The sequence below is a fragment of the Phodopus roborovskii genome, unplaced genomic scaffold (genome assembly GCF_943737965.1).
Source record: "Phodopus roborovskii unplaced genomic scaffold, PHOROB, whole genome shotgun sequence".
Taxonomy (NCBI): Eukaryota; Metazoa; Chordata; class Mammalia; order Rodentia; family Cricetidae; genus Phodopus; species Phodopus roborovskii.
The window spans coordinates 18840417-18859836 of record NW_026126563.1 but is presented as its reverse complement, the minus strand read 5'-3'; the positions used below and the strand labels follow the sequence as shown (position 1 = coordinate 18859836).

General features: G+C 34.6%; 1 protein-coding gene across 1 annotated transcript; it reads right to left on the bottom strand.

The window, feature by feature from the left end:
• Positions 1 to 9473: 9473 nt before the first annotated feature.
• Positions 9474 to 9857, bottom strand: LOC127234991 (60S ribosomal protein L27-like). The gene has a single exon (XM_051202074.1). The coding sequence runs from the start codon at positions 9855 to 9857 to the stop codon at positions 9474 to 9476; it is 384 nt and encodes a 127-aa protein (XP_051058031.1).
• Positions 9858 to 19420: the final 9563 nt, after the last annotated feature.

Sequence of the window (19420 nt, the reverse complement as noted above, 5' to 3'; positions counted from 1 at the left end):
ACATATATCTTTTTACTGAAATTTAACATGGGAAGCTGGGAAAAACTTGATTATTAATATGGAAAAGCATGCTTGTTTTTGATGTATAAATAAAGATTGCCAGAGCTGTTTGGGACAGGCCACTTGTGTGAAACTCATCTGATGATCAGATAATTCTTTCGTACCAATTTCCTTCCCCAATTCCAGGACCTGAACCCAGGCTGCAGTTGAATTTTCTACAACTAGCTGTATAATATACATATATATCTTCATAGCAGAGTATCAATAACTGTATACATAAAATGAATAAAAATATATGCATCAACTGTAGATACAAGTAATGGAAACACTGAGACCAAAGTTTTTATAAATAAAGAAAAAAATCAAGAGAGGGGGAGGAAATGCCCAGAAATACAAGAAGTTTAATTAATGATTTCCAGTTCCTTCTAATGGAGCTACACAGCTATCATCAGTTGGTGACTGTGGACAGAAAGAGACCCATATCTTCAGTGGAAAGCCACTGACATATTACCCATGCTGTAGTAGATGATTCTACACACATATATAGGCAGTACTGATTGGATTTAGTGAATTATTAAGTTTTATATAACAAAGACATGAGATTGTGAGGGAGATATTTTGGAGGATCATAGAAGAGCTAGTGAAAGTGGATGTTGGAGTGAATATGATCAGAATAAATTATATACACATGTAACATTTATAAAAAATAATTTCCCGTTTTAAAATGAGAAGCTTTGAAAATCCGTTCCATCATTGGGAACCTGCTTCAGAGGTGAGTCATAAGGATGATGACACCTAATGTATTGTTCACACGAAATACCAATTAAATTGTGTAATATATTATGTATTTGGCTATATCATTATCTACTGCAAATGAACTGTATGTCTTAAGATAAGGACTCTGCAATATTCAGGAATCACAGCAGACATAATATCAATGTATCTAAGGGTGAAAGTTCCAATGCTATTTTTTTCTTTCTTAAACATTTTCTTTTATTTTTACTGAAAGTAGGATTTTTTTCTCATACAATATACCTGGATTATAACTTCCCCTCACTCTATTCCTTCCAGTTCCTTCCCACCTCTCCTCCAATTTGTTTGTCTCTCTCCGTAGAAAAGAATAGGCTTGTAAGAGATAACAACCAAACATGGTAAAACAAAGATAATATTGTGAAACTAGAAGTCCATACAAAAACTGTACATGGCAACACAAAAGATGGAAAAGAGTCTCAAGAGAAGGCAGAAGTCAGAGTCTGACTCATTCTCACAGTCAGAAGTCTCATAAAAACTCCTAAGCGAACAGATACAATATATAGTGAGCCTCATACAGACACTTGTGGAACCTATGCTTGCTACTTCAGTCTCTGTAAAGTAAAAGTAATAAGTAAAAGTTCCAAAGACTGGTTTGGTGTTCAAGCTTCAAGATGAAGATCAGAAAAACAAAGCAGGCAGACACTGACTCTTACCTCTATCTCATGCTGAAATGATCACTCCTGTCTCTTACCAAGCATCACACTGCTGCCTCTCCTTAGTGTGGTTGGAGAGAATTCAATGCCTACCTATCCGCAGTGTGACTGGAGAACGAATCACCAGCTCTGAGACCATATCCCTGCTCATGAGTCCTGGAATTAAAGGTGTGTGATGCCAAATTCTGCGATCATCATTGTGTGATCTGTTTCTCTTTCATACTGAATCAGTTTTTATAGCTCAGTGTGACCTTGAACTAACATATCCATCTACCTCTTACTCCTTAGTCCTGGGATTAAAGGTATGGCTTATGGTTGAATTTGCTTTCTGAATCCTCAGGCAAGCTTTGAAAAATGTTAAATAATATATCACCACATCTTGCATAGTTGTTTCAGATGAACTTACCAATTTTGAATTGGAACTTTTCAGGTTAACATCAATTATGTGAATTGTAGGTAAATAATAAGATTAATAACATTTTGTCAATTTCAATAAATGTTCAATGTTCAATTTAATCAGAGTATAAAACTTTGGTGACTCTGATATAGCTGTGAGGGCACTCTACCATGCTCTGTATTTTTTTTAATGTACTTGCTTTCATGAATACTGTTAATAAGCAGGTTGTTAATAAAGATATCTGCTAGTGTAAAGAAAAGCCCATTTTAGGTGATGAAGCAGTATCTGCTTCTCTGCTATTATTTAAATGATTTTCAATAGACCACTCCAAGTAACAGCTTTCAGAGCTAGAGATAAAAGTTCTATGTGCAATAAAGTCATACTTTTTTATATAAATCTACACTGTTGTACATTATTCACCTCAAAATTTTATTTGGAACTCACATGGGCAGTACATGAGAAATCCATTCCTTTTGCTTTTTTAATTTTTCATATATTCATATTCTTTCCCTTCCCTCAAGTCCTCAGAAATCCTTCCCCATCTAACTTGACATTCTTTCTGTTAGGAAAAAATAAAAACACCAAAATATGCACAAAATATGGTGTCTGGTTTGTATGGGTCAAATTATTCCTGAGCATTCTGGCTATCCTAGAGTGTATAAAACTGGATGAAATTGATAATTACTTTTCTTCTCTGATAGGATTTAGGGTACATCCAAGCAATATGAATATTAATCAATAGGGTTTAACTTACCTTATTATGTGTGCATGTGTGGGGGAGCACTAAATAGAGGAATGACTCAAACTACAGAGGTGGAATGAGTATGTAATGAATGGCAGACAATTAAGATATGTTAAGGATGTGTAGCCCACAGACCACACAATAGAAGTTACAAACAGAAAATTGTGTGATAGAAATGCAAGTAAAACCGAGATAGACTGGTTCAATTTCATAGAACACATAACCTTTTATTTCAAATGAATGTGACAAAGCTATTCATATTCACTGAATCTGCCTTAGATATGTTATTTTTACTTGAAACATCATATATCATATTAAGAATAATCAGTTTCCCTGTCCCAGAAAATTCCTTTGTTAAGTTGATATCCTGAACCTTCTATCACAAATTCTCAAGTGTGTTGATAAATCATCTCCTTGCATTTTGTCATGGATTTTGTATTTCAGTAAGTTATGCAGCACCTGGTTCAGGTTAGAGGCATACAGATATTGTACCTTAATAAGTTTTTTTCACTATAAATTTATGACTTTTGGCTGTCATAGGGAAAGTGCATAATTTACTTCTTTCCAATATGCTGTTGTTTTATAATTTCAAATTTCCAGTGGCCTAAGGAAAAGTCAAAAGTAACATTTGATTCTTTTGTAAATGGAAGAAAAGATTAAATGGTCACTCAGAAAGATTTATATTTTTATTGCCTGTCTGTTTTATTTTCTCATGTGTTCTTAATTCCTAAAGTATTTATTGATATTGTTAATACATCAAAAGTATATTTATGAACAGAGAGCAATATATTTTAACTTCAAAACTCTTCCATACTATCAAAATAAAATTTCATGTTCTCTTTGTTGTGGTGTCTATCATTTTAATTTATATCTCTATATATAAATTGAATATATAATTACTTTTATTACTATACTGAATATATAGTTACTTTCACTTTTTTTACTTACATATGTAATTTTTGGTCTTTAAGAATTTCATATACATATAGTATATTTTGATTACATCTAACTATCACTGACCCCTTTTTAGAGTCCCCCTTTTATGTTCCCTTCAAGTTTGTTTTTTTATAATTAACTAACTACAATTAGTGATTACCATATATGCATTGGCTTAGGGCCATTTAGTCAAGCATGGGCAGCCTATTATTGCTATGCTACCAATGATGAGGAGCTATCAAATACCAATAGTTCCTGGGCTACAAATTAAGACTTGTAAATCCAAATCCATGCTGTAAAGAACAGTGGATTGACCATGGGCACTTCCTGTGAAACTAACAACAATTTTGATTTTGCAAGTCACAGCCCTGTTGTGTTCAGAAGAAGTGCATTTTCACATTAGTTCCTTCACACTCTGGATTTATTATTTTTCCCACACTTCCTCCATGATACTTCCTCAACTTAGAAGGGAGACAATGTGATATTCATTTATGTCTCCCAAGACACCCAGTTGTAAGACTGTGTATTATTCAATGGTCACCTCAAAAGGAAGCATCTCAGAAAAGAGAGAAAGCTATGCTAACCTATAAGCTTAAAAAGAAGTGTTTGTAGGAAGTTTGATACAATGCCAATTTAGTAAAATAATAGTAGTAAGATTTCCCTGGAGGTTTTAAACCCCATATTATAAGCTCATGATATGGTTTAATGTACTCAGTTTCTGAGTTGAAAAAGAAAGTTATTAAGTTTGAAGGTAAATGAAAATAACTGAAACTAATCATTCTGAAAGAAATAACATACAACCATAAAGACACATGTTGCATGTTGTGAATGCTAGCATTGAATATTTACACATGTGTGTTTTATTTGCAATATACATATAGTGTTAGTAAATTAATAAGGAAGTATGGGGTGTTTTTATGCTCAGGTCAAGATTTATGGAACCAGGTTCAATATAGTTTATTATAATTTTATTCAGGGAGAAATCACTTACAGAAGAAACAGATGACGCCTCAGGTTCATACTCCAAGGTACCACACAAGCACGCTCAGGGACCTGACCAAACAGAACCCCAGACCTAGCCCTCCCCTCCCTTATGTCCTCACCTGTGACAACGCCCTCTTGGGCATCTTCAGTGCAAGAGATGCTGCGGGTGGGGGAGGGTATAGAAATCTCACTACAGGGTGTTATATTCGAGGAAAGGAAGATAAAGAACATTGATATACTAGAGAAAAGAGGAATAATGGGACAAGAAGCTTTAATTAGGCTGGGGTGATAGAGAAAATAAAGGTAGGAATAACTAACGTTGTATAGTATGCCTTGGACCAGCACTCTTCACTAATAAAGTGAATAGATGGGCATATATACTGTGTTCTATTTATTATTATTTAATCAGTTATTTATTTTTAAATTTTAGTGTACATTCCAACCAACATTCTCCCTCAGACACCTCCTTCTGCCCCCCTCACACCTCTCCAACCCACTCCCCATCCACTACTCTCAACAGGTAAGGAATACCACGGGGAGTCCACAAAGTCTGGCACATTACTTTTAGCCAGATCCAAGCCCTTCCCCACTACATTAAGGCTGAGTACGCCTTAATGTAGGTATTGAGTGCCCACAAGCTATCTCATGCACCAGAGATGGATCCTGGTCCTACTGCCAGGGTTCCCTCAGGAGGCAGGCAAGCTTCACAAACATCTTCTATATACAGAGGAAGGGCCTGGTTTGGTCCCATGAAGGCTCCACGGTTATCGGTCCAGAGTTGATGAATTCCTACAAGCCTGGTTCAGCTGTCTCTGTAGAGTTCTCCATGGTGATCTTGAAATCATGCTCATGTATTCCCTTCTCCCTTAATTGTTGAGAGGAGTGGATGTAGGGTGGGCTGGGGAGGGAGGCCTGAGGGAGATGGGAGGAAGGTTGGGAGTGAGAATTTTGGATGGATTGTAAAATGAAAGTAAAAAACAAAACAGACAAAAAAAGGGGATTAGCCTGAGGGATAAGTCTTGCACAGTGGCAAAAATCAGACCCCTTTTTATTGCAAAAAAAAAAAAAGGAATAATAATTATCTGTGATAAACTGTGTTTCAAGGGGATTATTTTATTGGCTCATTAAGGTAATTTTGAATGAAATCAATATATATATATTTTGAAACATGAAAATATAATAAAAAGTTTATATCTTTTATAAAGCGTGAAAAATGCAAATTATTTAGCCAGACAGCAGTAAACAAAATTCTAAATGAAGATGTATTTTGGCCAAATGAGGTAAATAATATGTATAGAACAGACATATTTTATAGCTGATATAAATTATGTTCTTTTCCACAGGATTTATTTCATGGTAATACCTTCTCTGTAATTCATAACAATAATTTCTCAAATAAAGATATCTACCATGATATATTTGTTTATATTTTGGTGGTTAAACAATGTTGTCTTCAATCCAAGAATATTGATGTTTGTGGTAATCTCACAAACTACAAATCTAGTTATGTTTTCCTTAGGAAGTTTAGCCTAATGAACTAACATTTATTTATTGTTGAAAACTTTCTCACTTTCACATTAGCATTCAAGGCTAATATCATCATAGAAAATTGTTTGAGAGATATTATTTTTTGTACTAGAGCTCCCAGCTTAATTTCTGAATTATAATAAGTTTATATCCTGAAGTTTATGAGTGTTAATTTGTGGTGTAAAAAAAAGAGGAAAGAAGGTGAGGATCATCAAACACAAAGTTACAGACAACCAATGAGCACTAGAAAGAATACAAATGATCTTTTTGCCTCTTCTTTTTTTTCCCACCAAAGAGTAAAACAGTGCCTAAACCAAATATCAGCTATTCTATCATTCTTGACTAATAAAAATTTGGCAACATGCAGGACCACTGATTGCTCTTTAATAATAGATAGTATATAGGTGAAAGAAGATTTAAGTTGCTGTGTGGTCTTCTGGTCTTCTTGCCTTTACAACAATGTACTTACAGCAAGGTAGCATCACCGTGGTTATCTTAAGGACATAAAGTCAAACTCGTAGGAAACAATTTTATTCATAAGCCCATTAAGATGTGTTTATTGTGTAAATTCAAATAATAATTACAGTCAACAGAAACAAAGATGGAATATAGAGCTGGGGAATTTGATATCTCATCAACCAGGTATATGAAAGTTAGTGAGTCTTAAAATCCACTGAATCAATCATGATATGAAAAAATAAGTAGGTATTGACACATTAAGTTATCATATTTCACTTTTGTGACTTGATTCTTCATTTTAATTGAATTAAATAGTACACAGAAACATACTTCATGTAAAATGATGTTTATGTGTTTACTTCCATGTTTGTTAATATTTCTTAAATATACTCATTTCCTTTGGGAAAATATCAAATATCTGATAAGAGTAAATGAAGAAAAGGGTTTTTGTGAGCTCACAGTTTCCTGAAGTACATCCCGTCATATTGTGAAGGCTCAGCAGCTGGACTGGATTGTATGAGACAGCTAAAGCTGGCCACATGACTCATTCCATAAGAATTTAGGATAAAGAAAGGAGTTCTTGAACAAAATAGCTTTCTGATTTTCTTCCTTCTAATCTGTCCTGGCTTCTGTCTCATAGTATGCCTACTCATGCACAGTGTGTGTCTTCCATTCTCTAGAAATCCCATCATGGACCTATTCACACGTGGCTCTTTTAGGTGACACTGAACCCTGTCAACTTAAAAAGAAGATTAGCAGTCACATTAGCTCATAATTATTTGCCCATGATATTAACCTAGTGATGGAAACAGAAATGCTGATTACAGCATTTCTTGAGAAGTAACCTTAAATCTTCATAGAGGACAAAGCTGAAGGTCCTGAGTTATCTCACCAGAGTTTCAATTATATCCCATCCTTTAACTCTAAGTTCCACTTCAGGTTTCTCAAGGTTAAATTTTATACATTAGTAGTAATTAATACATAAAGTTATTGAGAGAATTGAATTAAAGAATATACACAAAGAACTGAAAAGTATCAAATCATATAAGCTTATACAATACTGTCAATCTTATACCATATAATTTCATACAATACCATATACTTACAATATTTATATATATATATCTCTAAGGTCTTAATGATGATAAATTGAATATACCTTTTCAGAGCTATAAGAAGTGCTGTGTTCACTTGTTATTAAAATTATGAATGTTTACTGATTGCACAAGTTCCAAGTGAACAAATATATGCTATCAAAGAAAAATTATTTATTAATTCCTCCTTTGGAGTATAACCATATGAATATACAGTTATCAATCTTTCTGAATACAAAATGACAATAGAGGAGTTTGTAGAAAATTCCAGACTTCAAATAAGGAAAACATATGTGGTGTACAAAGTATCCCAAATGAATCAAACAAACTCCAGAAACATTCTAATACTAAGAAAACACAAAGTATAAAATTTAAGAAAGAACAGATCAAAATGAGATCAAGTGTGAATGCTGGAGAAAAGCTGTTGATTATATGAAAATAATTTGTCTCAGCTTCTGTAGGATGATACATTGATTTCTTTCAATTCTAATCTCAAGAGGAAGCAGAATCACCTTCACTAATCCTATTATCATTGCCAGTTCTCATTACAACTACTAATCAGATATTAATGAGCATTTAAAACAATCATTAACCCACTGAGAATACATCTGTATGATTCTAAACTAATTAGATGTTGAAAGTTATGAAAGAAGTTATGAAAGAAGACAAAATGTGAACCTTTATCTTTCAGAAACAACTTAGGCAAACAATTTCCGTAATGACCTTTGAAAATTTAGGTAATAGCATGTTGCAGAAAAAATCTATCTGATCTATTTTTACTTTCTTATTATTGGCATATGTTCAGTGTGTAAAACAATGTGTGTCTTTATATCACTTTGATCTATTTTTCTCATATTTCACTCTCCAAATTCTCTGTATTTTTCTCCATACTCCAAAATATTCACTCTCACTTAGTCAAAACCAATCACAGAGTATTAGGGAAAAAGATGGTTCCACATTCCTTAACAGTATTGCACACATTAATTATGACATTTTATGTGGACAAAACATTGGAGGACGACAATGTACATGTGGAAATAACTGGATATCTTACTTGTCAGCATCACAGTCTGACAAAATCAAGACTGGTAAAGGCTTGCATTCATGCTGAGATATAGCTCTAGGATTATTAAGGCAAAGAATGGGAAAACATCACTGTATTAACACTACAGTAATGGACAAGACATATGGTTTTGAAATTAAGGAATTTAGTCATCTAATTGCATTTAATGGTTTGTCTCTCTCCAGACCTATTGTGAGTCATGATTTTATTATTCCTTTAATGACCCATACATCAGTATTGATTGTAAGTTTCATACTTGTTGATGGTATATAAACATGCCACTAGTAAGTTATAAATAACAGATTTATTAACTATGATTAAGCCATGTATGACTTCATTGTGCATTGGGGTGCTTATAATTCTTATTTTGGTCTAATTCGATAAACTGAAAAATCTTAATATGGGAACATTTCTCTTTAATTCTTTATTACAATATAATGTTTTTTAGGATGTGGTTGCTTTCATTTAACTTTTACTTTATAACCTAGACCACCAATTTTATTTTAATTTTGTCTGGGTAATATCTGTGTGGCATATGCATGTGTGTGCTGGTGCCCAGGGATATCAGATACCTCTGGAACTAGAGTTGTATGCAGCTGTGAGCCATGTGACATGGTTGGTGGGAACCACACCCATGTTTTTTCTCCCTCCCTCCCTCCCTCCCTCCCCCCTCCCTCCCTCCCTCCCCCCCCCCCTCCCTCCCTCCCTCCCTCCCTCCCTCCCTCCCTCCCTCTCTCTCTCTCTCTCTCTCTGTACTTGTAATGATGGAAACCACAATATACCCAGAAGCAAAGCTTTGGATAAATCATTTGTTCTTCCCTGTCTTGTATCGTTTCTCAAACTTGACCTTGGCTTCCTTCCTTGCCTCGCATTTCAGGGCTGGGTCTCTAAAGACATCCTTGTTGACAACAGTTTTGTCCAAGGGGATGTTCACAGAGTACCTCGTGGGCATGAGGTGATTGTAGTTATAAACTTTCCAAAAAGACTTGATCTTTGGTAGTTTGGCGATTATCTTCTTGCCTGTGGCAGCTGTCTCTTTCGGGGAATAGTGGTCAATTCCAGCCACCAGGGCATGGCTAGAAGGGCTGTAAGTGCCATCATTAATGTTCTTCATGATGACGGCTTTGCGTCCGGAGTAGCTTCTATCCAGGACAAGCACCACTTTCCCAGGTTTCATGAACTTGCCCATTTCAACAGCAAGTAGCCAGTTCCCAGCAGAAAGGACACTTCCGCTAACCTTTCACCCTGCAGAGCCCCGAGATTCCGTCTTGAAAATAAAATTCAATCTCTGTGAATGTTTCTTTCTCTGGCTATAATTTACAGTTAAGCTTTCTACTTCACTAGGATAATATGGCTGATTGGAATTACCTTAGCATATACAATCAACATCATTGTCCTGACTAGTGTCTATGAGAGGAGAAAAATCTTGAAAATGTCACAACCAGCTGTGGATTCTGTCAACTCTGGAACACCTGGAGCACAGCACTGACTGTGACCCTAGATACCTGAGTTACAGTGCTGCGTCCTGATGGAATTGACTTCTATCAGTTTTAAATTCCTAAAATGTGCTTAATTTTTTAAGCATAATGGTTAGACTCCAATTTTCTTATCCATTTAGAATTTATAATTGAAGAGTGATATACCTTCTTTGAAAACGTAAGGAATGAAATTCAAGACAACTAACAGTGATGCTAAAAGTAAGCTCCTGCAGCATAGGTTGTAGATTTACTTCGGTATGAACTTTATCTGATGTAGTCTGCTTCAAATTGCTAAGAATAAATTATTTCTTTTGGCATGGCCATGTAAAGAACAATGATACTATAAAATTCTTTAAAGCTCTGATTTGGAGGATTTCTCAAGGTCAGAAGTTTAGAATTGATCATTATAGAGAGTTCCTAAAAGACTAAGAGTACTACTGAAGCTAATGCTCTGGCAGACAATTGGTTTATACAGGCATTTGTATTTAGAAATGAGAACAGCAACAGAAAAATTAAATAACTCAGACTGTGAAGAAATGATCTTTGATATAAGGAGAATGATATCAGTAAAAGCAAAACAATGAAATGTGAATTATTAAGATAATTTGTCGAATATAGACTTCTAATAAAATGCTATGGTTTTCAATCAAGAGGTTCAGTGAGCACAAAAAGAAAGGCTCTCATTTTAGAGAATAAATGCTTGAGCTATTATTAACACTGATGAGTTTGAGTCCCTCTCCATCCAAGAGAGTAAGATTTTTTCCTCTATATGTGGCCCTGAAATTCTAGCTTTTTTTGTTTTAAATAAAAGGAATGAAAATTAAATAAACTAATTATATAAAAATAACAAAGTACTGCATAGGAATAATTTAGAAAATAGAAATCATTAAGAGCTGATTACAGAAAATTCACATGAAATGTTTTTTTATACAGAACATCAAAACCCTCATCCCTATCACTTGGGCAAGGAAAAGCTATGGTAAACAACTGATATCCCATAGACTCTGTCCTTATTCTTGTCTGTCTGTGTAAGTGGGCTTTTCCCACCTCCGATTGCTTTTCCTTGCTTACCTCTGTTCTATTGACTGATTGTTTAAGGATTTTCTTTGATTTGTCATTTGCATAATGCTTATTGTTGTGGCCTCCAAGTATTATCTAATATCAGCAAACACCATTCAAAATTAGAGGACTCCTGAAGAGAGATTACCGCATCCAATTTGACTTATGAATAATAAGATGAATGAAGTTCATAGTAATAATACTGAAAATTGAATTCCATTATAAATATTTAATAAAGGATTTGATAATCAATCAAACTCTACTTAATTTGTGTGACTAAATATTTCCTCTTTATTGGGCATTACATAAAAAGAGTAAACAGTGAATTAGACATTCAAGTATTTGCTGAATCGATCTTGGTTTCTTTCTTGGTGAAACATTTTCCAAGAACTTAAAAGAAAAATTTACCAACATATATATATATATATATATATATATATATATATGTATATATATATATATTCATTTACCAACATATATATATATATATATATATATATTCATTCTACCAAATTGGGAGAGTGTATTAACATTTTGAGAATTAAAGAAGAAAAAACAATAAAAGGCTTAGAATAATACCCAGAGATTAAGTGCTAATGAATTTTAGCTATAATAAGTTATTAAGAAGCCTCTGTGAGTATATTTCAATACCATTATGTTGTTTCTTTTTAATGACCATATTTTCAATCAATTTATTTATCCTATTCTTTTTTCTGACAATAGTGGCCATTGTATCCATCCACACCTTGTCTGGGGCTTTCAAAGCACGGGTGCCCTGGAACTACAAAATTTCATAGCATTATTTTATATTTTTTTCTCTATTCTCAGAGTAAATTTGGCTCATATCATGGAGTAATAATCATGACATAGATTGATATTTTACTTTGAAATTTCCTCTGCCAAGTAAAGGTCACTCTCACCTAAATTTTCATGGAAAGAGAAAGCCTAGTCAGAGTGTTTGCCAGAACATAACAGAAATGCTTCCTGGTGCAATTTTTGATCTATTTCTTCTTCATCCTTAAAACATGATACACTAGCAGTACATATAACCTTCAAAATCCATACCTCTTAAAGTATCCAGTGGTCCCCAAACTACCCAAAATAGCTTTTCTTCAGCTAGAGACCATGTGTTCAAAGCATAGGGCACACCGTAAGACATCCCCAATTCCAACAGTGGTCCATCCATGGGCATCCCATATTGTCAACTTATCTTCTCTGTCTTCCTTATGTCTCAGACAAGTTTTCTTTTTTCTTTGTAAGAGTTTTCTTTTAATATTTATTAACATGTTAGTATTTACAATTGCTACTACCTTTTTAATCTGCTGTGATGCAGAACGATTACTCTTGATCAGTTGTCAGAAATATCAGAAGATTAGGCTTTATTTCTCAAAAACTAACACATAAAAAGGCACTGGAATGGAGCTGATTGGATCTTAGTACTTGAGGCCAGATTGATCAAATACTGATCATTCAGCACATAGTAATTCTGAGAATTTCTGTACATTCTTAGTCTTATAGTGGGTGCTTGTGTGCCAATTTCCATACTGAACAGAATTGTGAATTTGTTGGCTTAAAGGACACCACAGGGGCAAGAATATGATATGTCCAAATCTACCAGGATTAGGGTATCATTAAGATCAGGTATTTTTCTTAAGTACGTTTTTCCAATTATACAGGTTACTGGTTAATTGTTATCATTTTGAAAAGTTGTCTTGGATAACTTTGACTTTATTTAGATTGGTGTAACAGAAAGATACTACTTATTCAATGTACTACTGACACCAGATATTGTGGTTAAATAAGGATCAGGATAAACAAATAGGCCAAATAGATGTTTATTCAGGGAGAAATAACTTAAAACCTAGACAGATGAACACCAGGAAATTCCACCCGATGCTCTCCTGTCCAAGTCCCGCCAAGAAGAGAGATTTTCCCAGCTCTTCCTCCGACCTCCTTCCACAGGTCACTTCCGCCCATGGCTTCATCCCCCCAATGGGCGTGGTCAGTGCCACAGAAGGACTATCTCACTACAATACTATGTTTCCTTATTAATGTAAATACTTATTTTGTAATACTAGAGATTGAGCCACAAACCTTACACAGCTATGTAAATGTTCTGCCACTGATACACATACTTAGTCATTTTTTATGGTTCTTTAGTCCAATCTATAAGCATTATCTATATTTCATTTTCAAAGCACAATATAACTCGTAATCACACGAATGTGAAATAAAGAAGTAGTATTTTTATAGTTATATTAACAAAGAACCCAAGGACAAAAGAATGCACATGACCATTAACCCAGGGGTCAATGTAAAATCTGCTGTAAAATGGATATATCTCCATTCTCTTCAGAGTTATCTATAATTTCCTATAATTGTAACACATAGTTCTTGTTACATTTTAAAAGTTCTAATTTCTGCCAACTGCCTTAAATGTGACTTTATAAATATATGACAAAATAAATGCCTGCTAAATAGATGTAAATTTTGTCATTGTTTTATGCTCAGGTTCCCCATTTTTGTTGTCTTTAAATATTAAAAATGCACTTTCATATTTGTAGCCATCTGATTCTAAGTCCTTTTTGTAATTTTCTATTTTAGAACTCCCAATAAAACTAAATTTAAATAATGTTTGCCAGAGTCACATCCTCTCCAGAGATATTACTAAAGGTTGCTGGTATCAGTAGCTATATTAGACAGAGCCCAAGCCCTTTCAGCATCTCTGGCAGTGACCTTTCAGGTATGTGTATATACAGATCTATTAATTTAATATTTTTCTCACTTATATTTGTTTTAACTGTCTGTTACTATTTTCTCAGCTCAACTACAGATTAAATTCTGACTGTTACTTGTGCTTTGGTAAACAGGTATCTAATGAGTTTACTTTACAATTTACAATTTGTTGTTAAAAGTTCAAAAAATCATATATAATGTAACCTTCTGAGTTGCTTTGTTTTCTCACATTTAAATTAAAATACGTTATTTTGAATAACTTTCATCTCTAAAATTTAAACATTTCACTTACGGTTATACATATAAAGTTGTGTTGATCATAATAAAGAGATATTTCGAGTATCAACTTCCTTGCCTTGGGTCAAGAGTGCTTTGAAAAGGAATGGGAGATAATGGAGCTTTTGTAGTTTTAAAATAAGCATACAAGAAAATTAGTATCTTTATCATGTCTTTATATTTTCATATGTATTTTGCTCATATTCATATCCTATAATTCTTATTAAATGCTATCATAGGGGATTTTCTATTTTGATCAGATGGAGATTTTGTGATGTAGCATGAGCAATAGTGTTCTTTTATGAATACTTTAGTATCTTTAAAAATCAGTTCATGCAAAATAGCTACATCTTTCTACTTATAACCGCATTGGAAGAGTGTCAGTGTTTTCCTTATACATGCACAATGTATCTTGCAAATATGTGTGCAATTGTTGAAATATTTCCAAAATCAAGAGTTTCAACCCAAGTCAACTTCAAACTCAGTCATTAAATTCGTTATCTTCTAATCTCTCTACCCCCACCTCTCCATGAGGACAGTGAGTATTCCAGTATGCAAGTTAATGGCTTCAAGGTGTCCTTCTCACAGCAACATCTTACAGTTTTGTATTCATACAAAATGCCTCAGCAGTAGCTTAGAGAAATCTAAGAGCTTGAATATAAACCTACGCGTCAAATAAGCTATAGGAGCAAACTTGTGATATTCTCCTCACATCATGGTGATTGTGATAATGCTGCTGCCTCTTTCAGACTTATGTTTTACGCCTCAAATGAGAAAATTGACTCTGCTGCCATTATTATACTACAAAAATGCTTTCAACTGTGCTATAAAGTCTATTGTAATGCTGAACAATAGAAACAGAAAGCTTTGTTCAAATGTAAGAGTTGGAAGGCATAAAGCAAGGGAATGTTTACTAGGAAATAATATATATCTTCTATATGCCATACATATCTTATGTGACCAAGGGGAAATATTTATAACAAAAAGATCACTTTGTACAACAAAATTATCAATATTACAATGTTTTAGAGTTAGCAAAGAAATCGCTACTTTGTATCTCTTTACATTCTCCTGAAGAGGGTATGTTGTGAAAGTGTTTGTTTTTATTTTTTGAAGCCTTATAAAGCACTTATAGATTATCTTAAATTCACATTTTTTTCACTAGCAATGGATTTTGTTTTCTGTGCTTTTTTTTCCCCTTACTGACGTGAATTATCTCTAAGCAGATACAACAAAGACCATCCATCCCTCCAGAAAACAAATATCCAAAAATGCAAAATGCCAAGTATATAAAGGTACGAGACTGGCACAAAACTGCAAGGAACTAGAGACAGCCACAAAATGGTATCTTCTTTTTAACAATAAAGCAATTGTTAATGGAAAAGAGTCTTGAGAACATTAAATCCAAAGGAAATAGAAGATGAGAAAAGATATTTTATTATTTATTCTTTGCTAGCTATTTGATCTTAGACATGTTCTCATCACAAGGTTATACATATCTGGCAGTGTATTTCCTAAGTGAATCAGTGATTATATCATCTAATGTACATAAAGTTTAACATTATTTAATACATAAAGACTAATGAATGCAGACTAACAATGTAACTAATTTGTATGTTACAGCCATTACATTTTAAGAAGTTTGCTATTAATAGAACTGAAACCAAATAATAAAATGCTTACTTAATAAGGCCCAAGTCTCACAACAATGGTGGTCTTATATTAGGGAGGCTATGTTTGATACTTACCATTCCACTTCTCTCGATAGATCACTAACCCCAATCTGACACTGAAGATTGCCAGTCTTCAATCTATATTGGAAGATTGATTATATTGTTTCTAGCATCATCAATGGAATGTCACAGCATCCATCAGGATGGTTGAACTTGTCAACAAGAATGAGTTCCAGTAGACAAAAAAGAACTTTCCCACATCAACATTACCTTCATTAGCAGCACAACTTAGGGACATCAACATCACATTTACATGGTAGCATGTATAGCCTTATGAGACAATGATATTGTCTGTCTGTGCTACCATATATGTCCATCTGTCATTTCCATCCTTGATCCATGTTATCATTGAAGGCCATGAATGTTTGGGGTCTAGATTGATATCTGAAACCATGTTGATAGTCCTGAGCCTTGCTGTAGGAAAGGCCATGTGAATGTGTGTGTTCTATGTTATCACCTACTTATATGTTGATATTCGTGGGCTAGGCTGCCACTGGAGACAATGCTGAGGTTCAAGGCATGTGCTTTCACTAGAAACCATGTCCATGCAGTGGTAATGATGACTACAAACTTACAGTTGAGAAACAGGGACATAGAAGGCTTTTGTGACAGACAACCTCCATACACATCATACTCTACCCTCCAAAGATATATCAACTTAGGCAGAAAACAATTGAAGAGAACTTTTAAAAAATTGTGATAAGAATACTGAACTACATCTCACCACAAGTTAGGGCTTCTTGGAGGGGAACAGGTGGAGAAGGTCTTGGTTTCTTTAGTGGGCTGGCTAGTAGGAGTTCAACTATGTTCCTGTGAGAATATGGGGTGGGGAGGAATGGATTTGAGGTTTTTTTTTATTCTTTTGGTGGGAAGAGGATAGCAACAAGGATTGGAGGGCTGGGACCTTGGAGGACCAAATGGTGACTGTGACCATAGTGCTTGATGTGAAATTTCCAAATAAACTATAAAAATAGTACATTGGAAAAATAAATAAGTAAATGTAGTATCTTTCTTCCATTCTATGTTGCACCACAAGGAGTCTTCCACATTAGGGGTGGATTTTCTGACTTCAGATAATCTGTTAGGTAACTCTCTTGCAGAAGTGTCTAGCCATTTGGTTTAAGTTGATTCCAGATGTAGTCAAGTTGACAACCAAGATGATGTGTTCCAGTATTAGAATGCCAAGATCTCTCATTGCTGATGAAAGCACCTGCCTTTCCAATATACACATACGAGGGATACCTATAAAACGGTATTAAAACTATATTAAAAATTTATATGATTAAGTGAAGTTTCTTTCTTCTGTAAAAGTGTAGTTTTAACCTTAATGTCCTTTTCAAAGTTAATTTAAATACTAGCAAAAGATATAGAAAGCTGTTGGTTGGAAACAAAAGACAATGTGAAATCACTTTGGACTAGTTAGGTGAATAACCTTGACAAATCAAACTGAATAACCGCAGCAAATCATCTGGAAAACGCTGACAACTCCACTCCACTAGAATTTTGTGAAAATGAAATAAAATATTGCTTCCAGAGAGAGGAAGATAAAGTGTATCACAATTCCATGTAGGCTTTCCTGCTATCCCTTCAGATTTTTAAGAATTGTTGCTCAATAAAATAATGTCTACCATTGACCATCACAAGTTTGCTTTGTCCATAATATACACTAATATACACGATGAAAGTATACACACAAATATTAACACATTGTTTCTGATTTCCAATAACTTATGCTACTCAATCATCACCTTTATAAAATGAACAAATTTAAAAATATCCTAGAAAAAATATTCAATAAATGGCATGGGAATAACTGGATGCTGGTGTGTAGAAGACTACAGATAGATCCATATCTATCCCCATGCATAAAATTTAAGTCCAAATGGATCAAAGACATCAACATAAATCCTGAACCACTTATGAGAGAAAGTGGGAGTTATGCTTGAATTAATGGTACAGGAGACTGCTTCCTGAACATTAAACCAATAGCACAGATACTGAGATAGGCAAATAATAAATGGGACCTCTTGAAACTGAGGTCAGTAAGGCAAAGGACACAGTCAACAAGACAAAACAGCAGCACACAGAATGGGAAAAGATCTCTCCAACTCCACATCTGACAACAGGCTGATCTCCAAAATATACAAAGAACTCAAGAAGCTATTCAAAACACCAAATCATCCAATTAAAACATGTGGTACAGAGCTAAATAGAGAATTCTCAATAGAGGAATCTAAAATGGCTGAAAGACACTTTAAAAAAGTGTTCAACATCCTTAACTATCAGTGAAATGAAAATCAAAACAACTCTGAAATACCATCTTGCTCCTGTCAGAATGGCTAAAATCAAAGACACCAATGATAGTTTATGCTGGAGAGAATGTAGAGAAAGGTGAACACTCCTGCTGGTGGGAGTATGAGCTTATACAGCCACTTTTGAAATCAGTATGTCGGTTTCTCGGGGAAAAGGGAATCATTCTACAAGAATATTCAGCAATTCCACTCTTAGGCACATACCTAAAAGATGTACATTCATGCAACAAGGACATCTGTTCAACTATGTTCATAGCAACACTACTTGTAATAGCCAGAACATGGAAGCTACCTAGATGCCCCTCAGTTGAAGAATAGATAAAGAAAATATGGTTCATTTACACAATGGAGTACTACTCAGCAGAAAAAACAAAAACAAACAAACAAAAAAAAAAAAACCAATGGAATCTTGAAATTTGCAGACAAATGGATGGAAATAGAAGAAACCATCCAGAGTGAGGCAAACCAGTTCCCAGTCACAAAAAGACAAATATGGTATGTACTCACACATAAATGGTTATTAGATATAGAGCAAAGGATCACCAGCCTACAATTCACACTGCCAGGCAGCAGGATGATTGAGTCAGGGGAAGAATAGAGGAGAACAAGAAAATAGATGTCATAATAGAGGGAGTCATTATAGTTTTAAAGAGAAACCTGGCACTAGGGAAATGCCTAGTGATCTACAAGGATGAGCCCCAAATAACTAAGCAATAGTGGAGAGGCTACGTAAATTGCCCTTCCACAAATAATAAGATTGATTATTACCTTTATGCCATCCTAGATCCTTCATCTAGTAGCTGATGGAAACAGAAGCAGACACCCACTGCTAAACACTGAGCTAAACTCCTGGAAACCAGTTTAAGAGAGGGAGCAGTGATGAGCGAAAGGGTCAAGACCAGGTTGCAGAAACACACAGAAACAGCTGACCTGAACAAGGGGGAGCTAATAGCTAGGAAAACAGCATAGGACCAACCTAGATGCCACTCATTCAGCCTAGAAACATAAGGGAGGGCGAGGCCCTGCTTCAAAATGATATGACAGACTTTGAAGATCCCCCATGGAAGGTCTTACTCTCTCTGAGGAGCAGAAAAGGTATTATATGAGGTTGGTGGGGGACAATGGGGAGGGGAGGAAGAGAGAACTAGGATTAACATG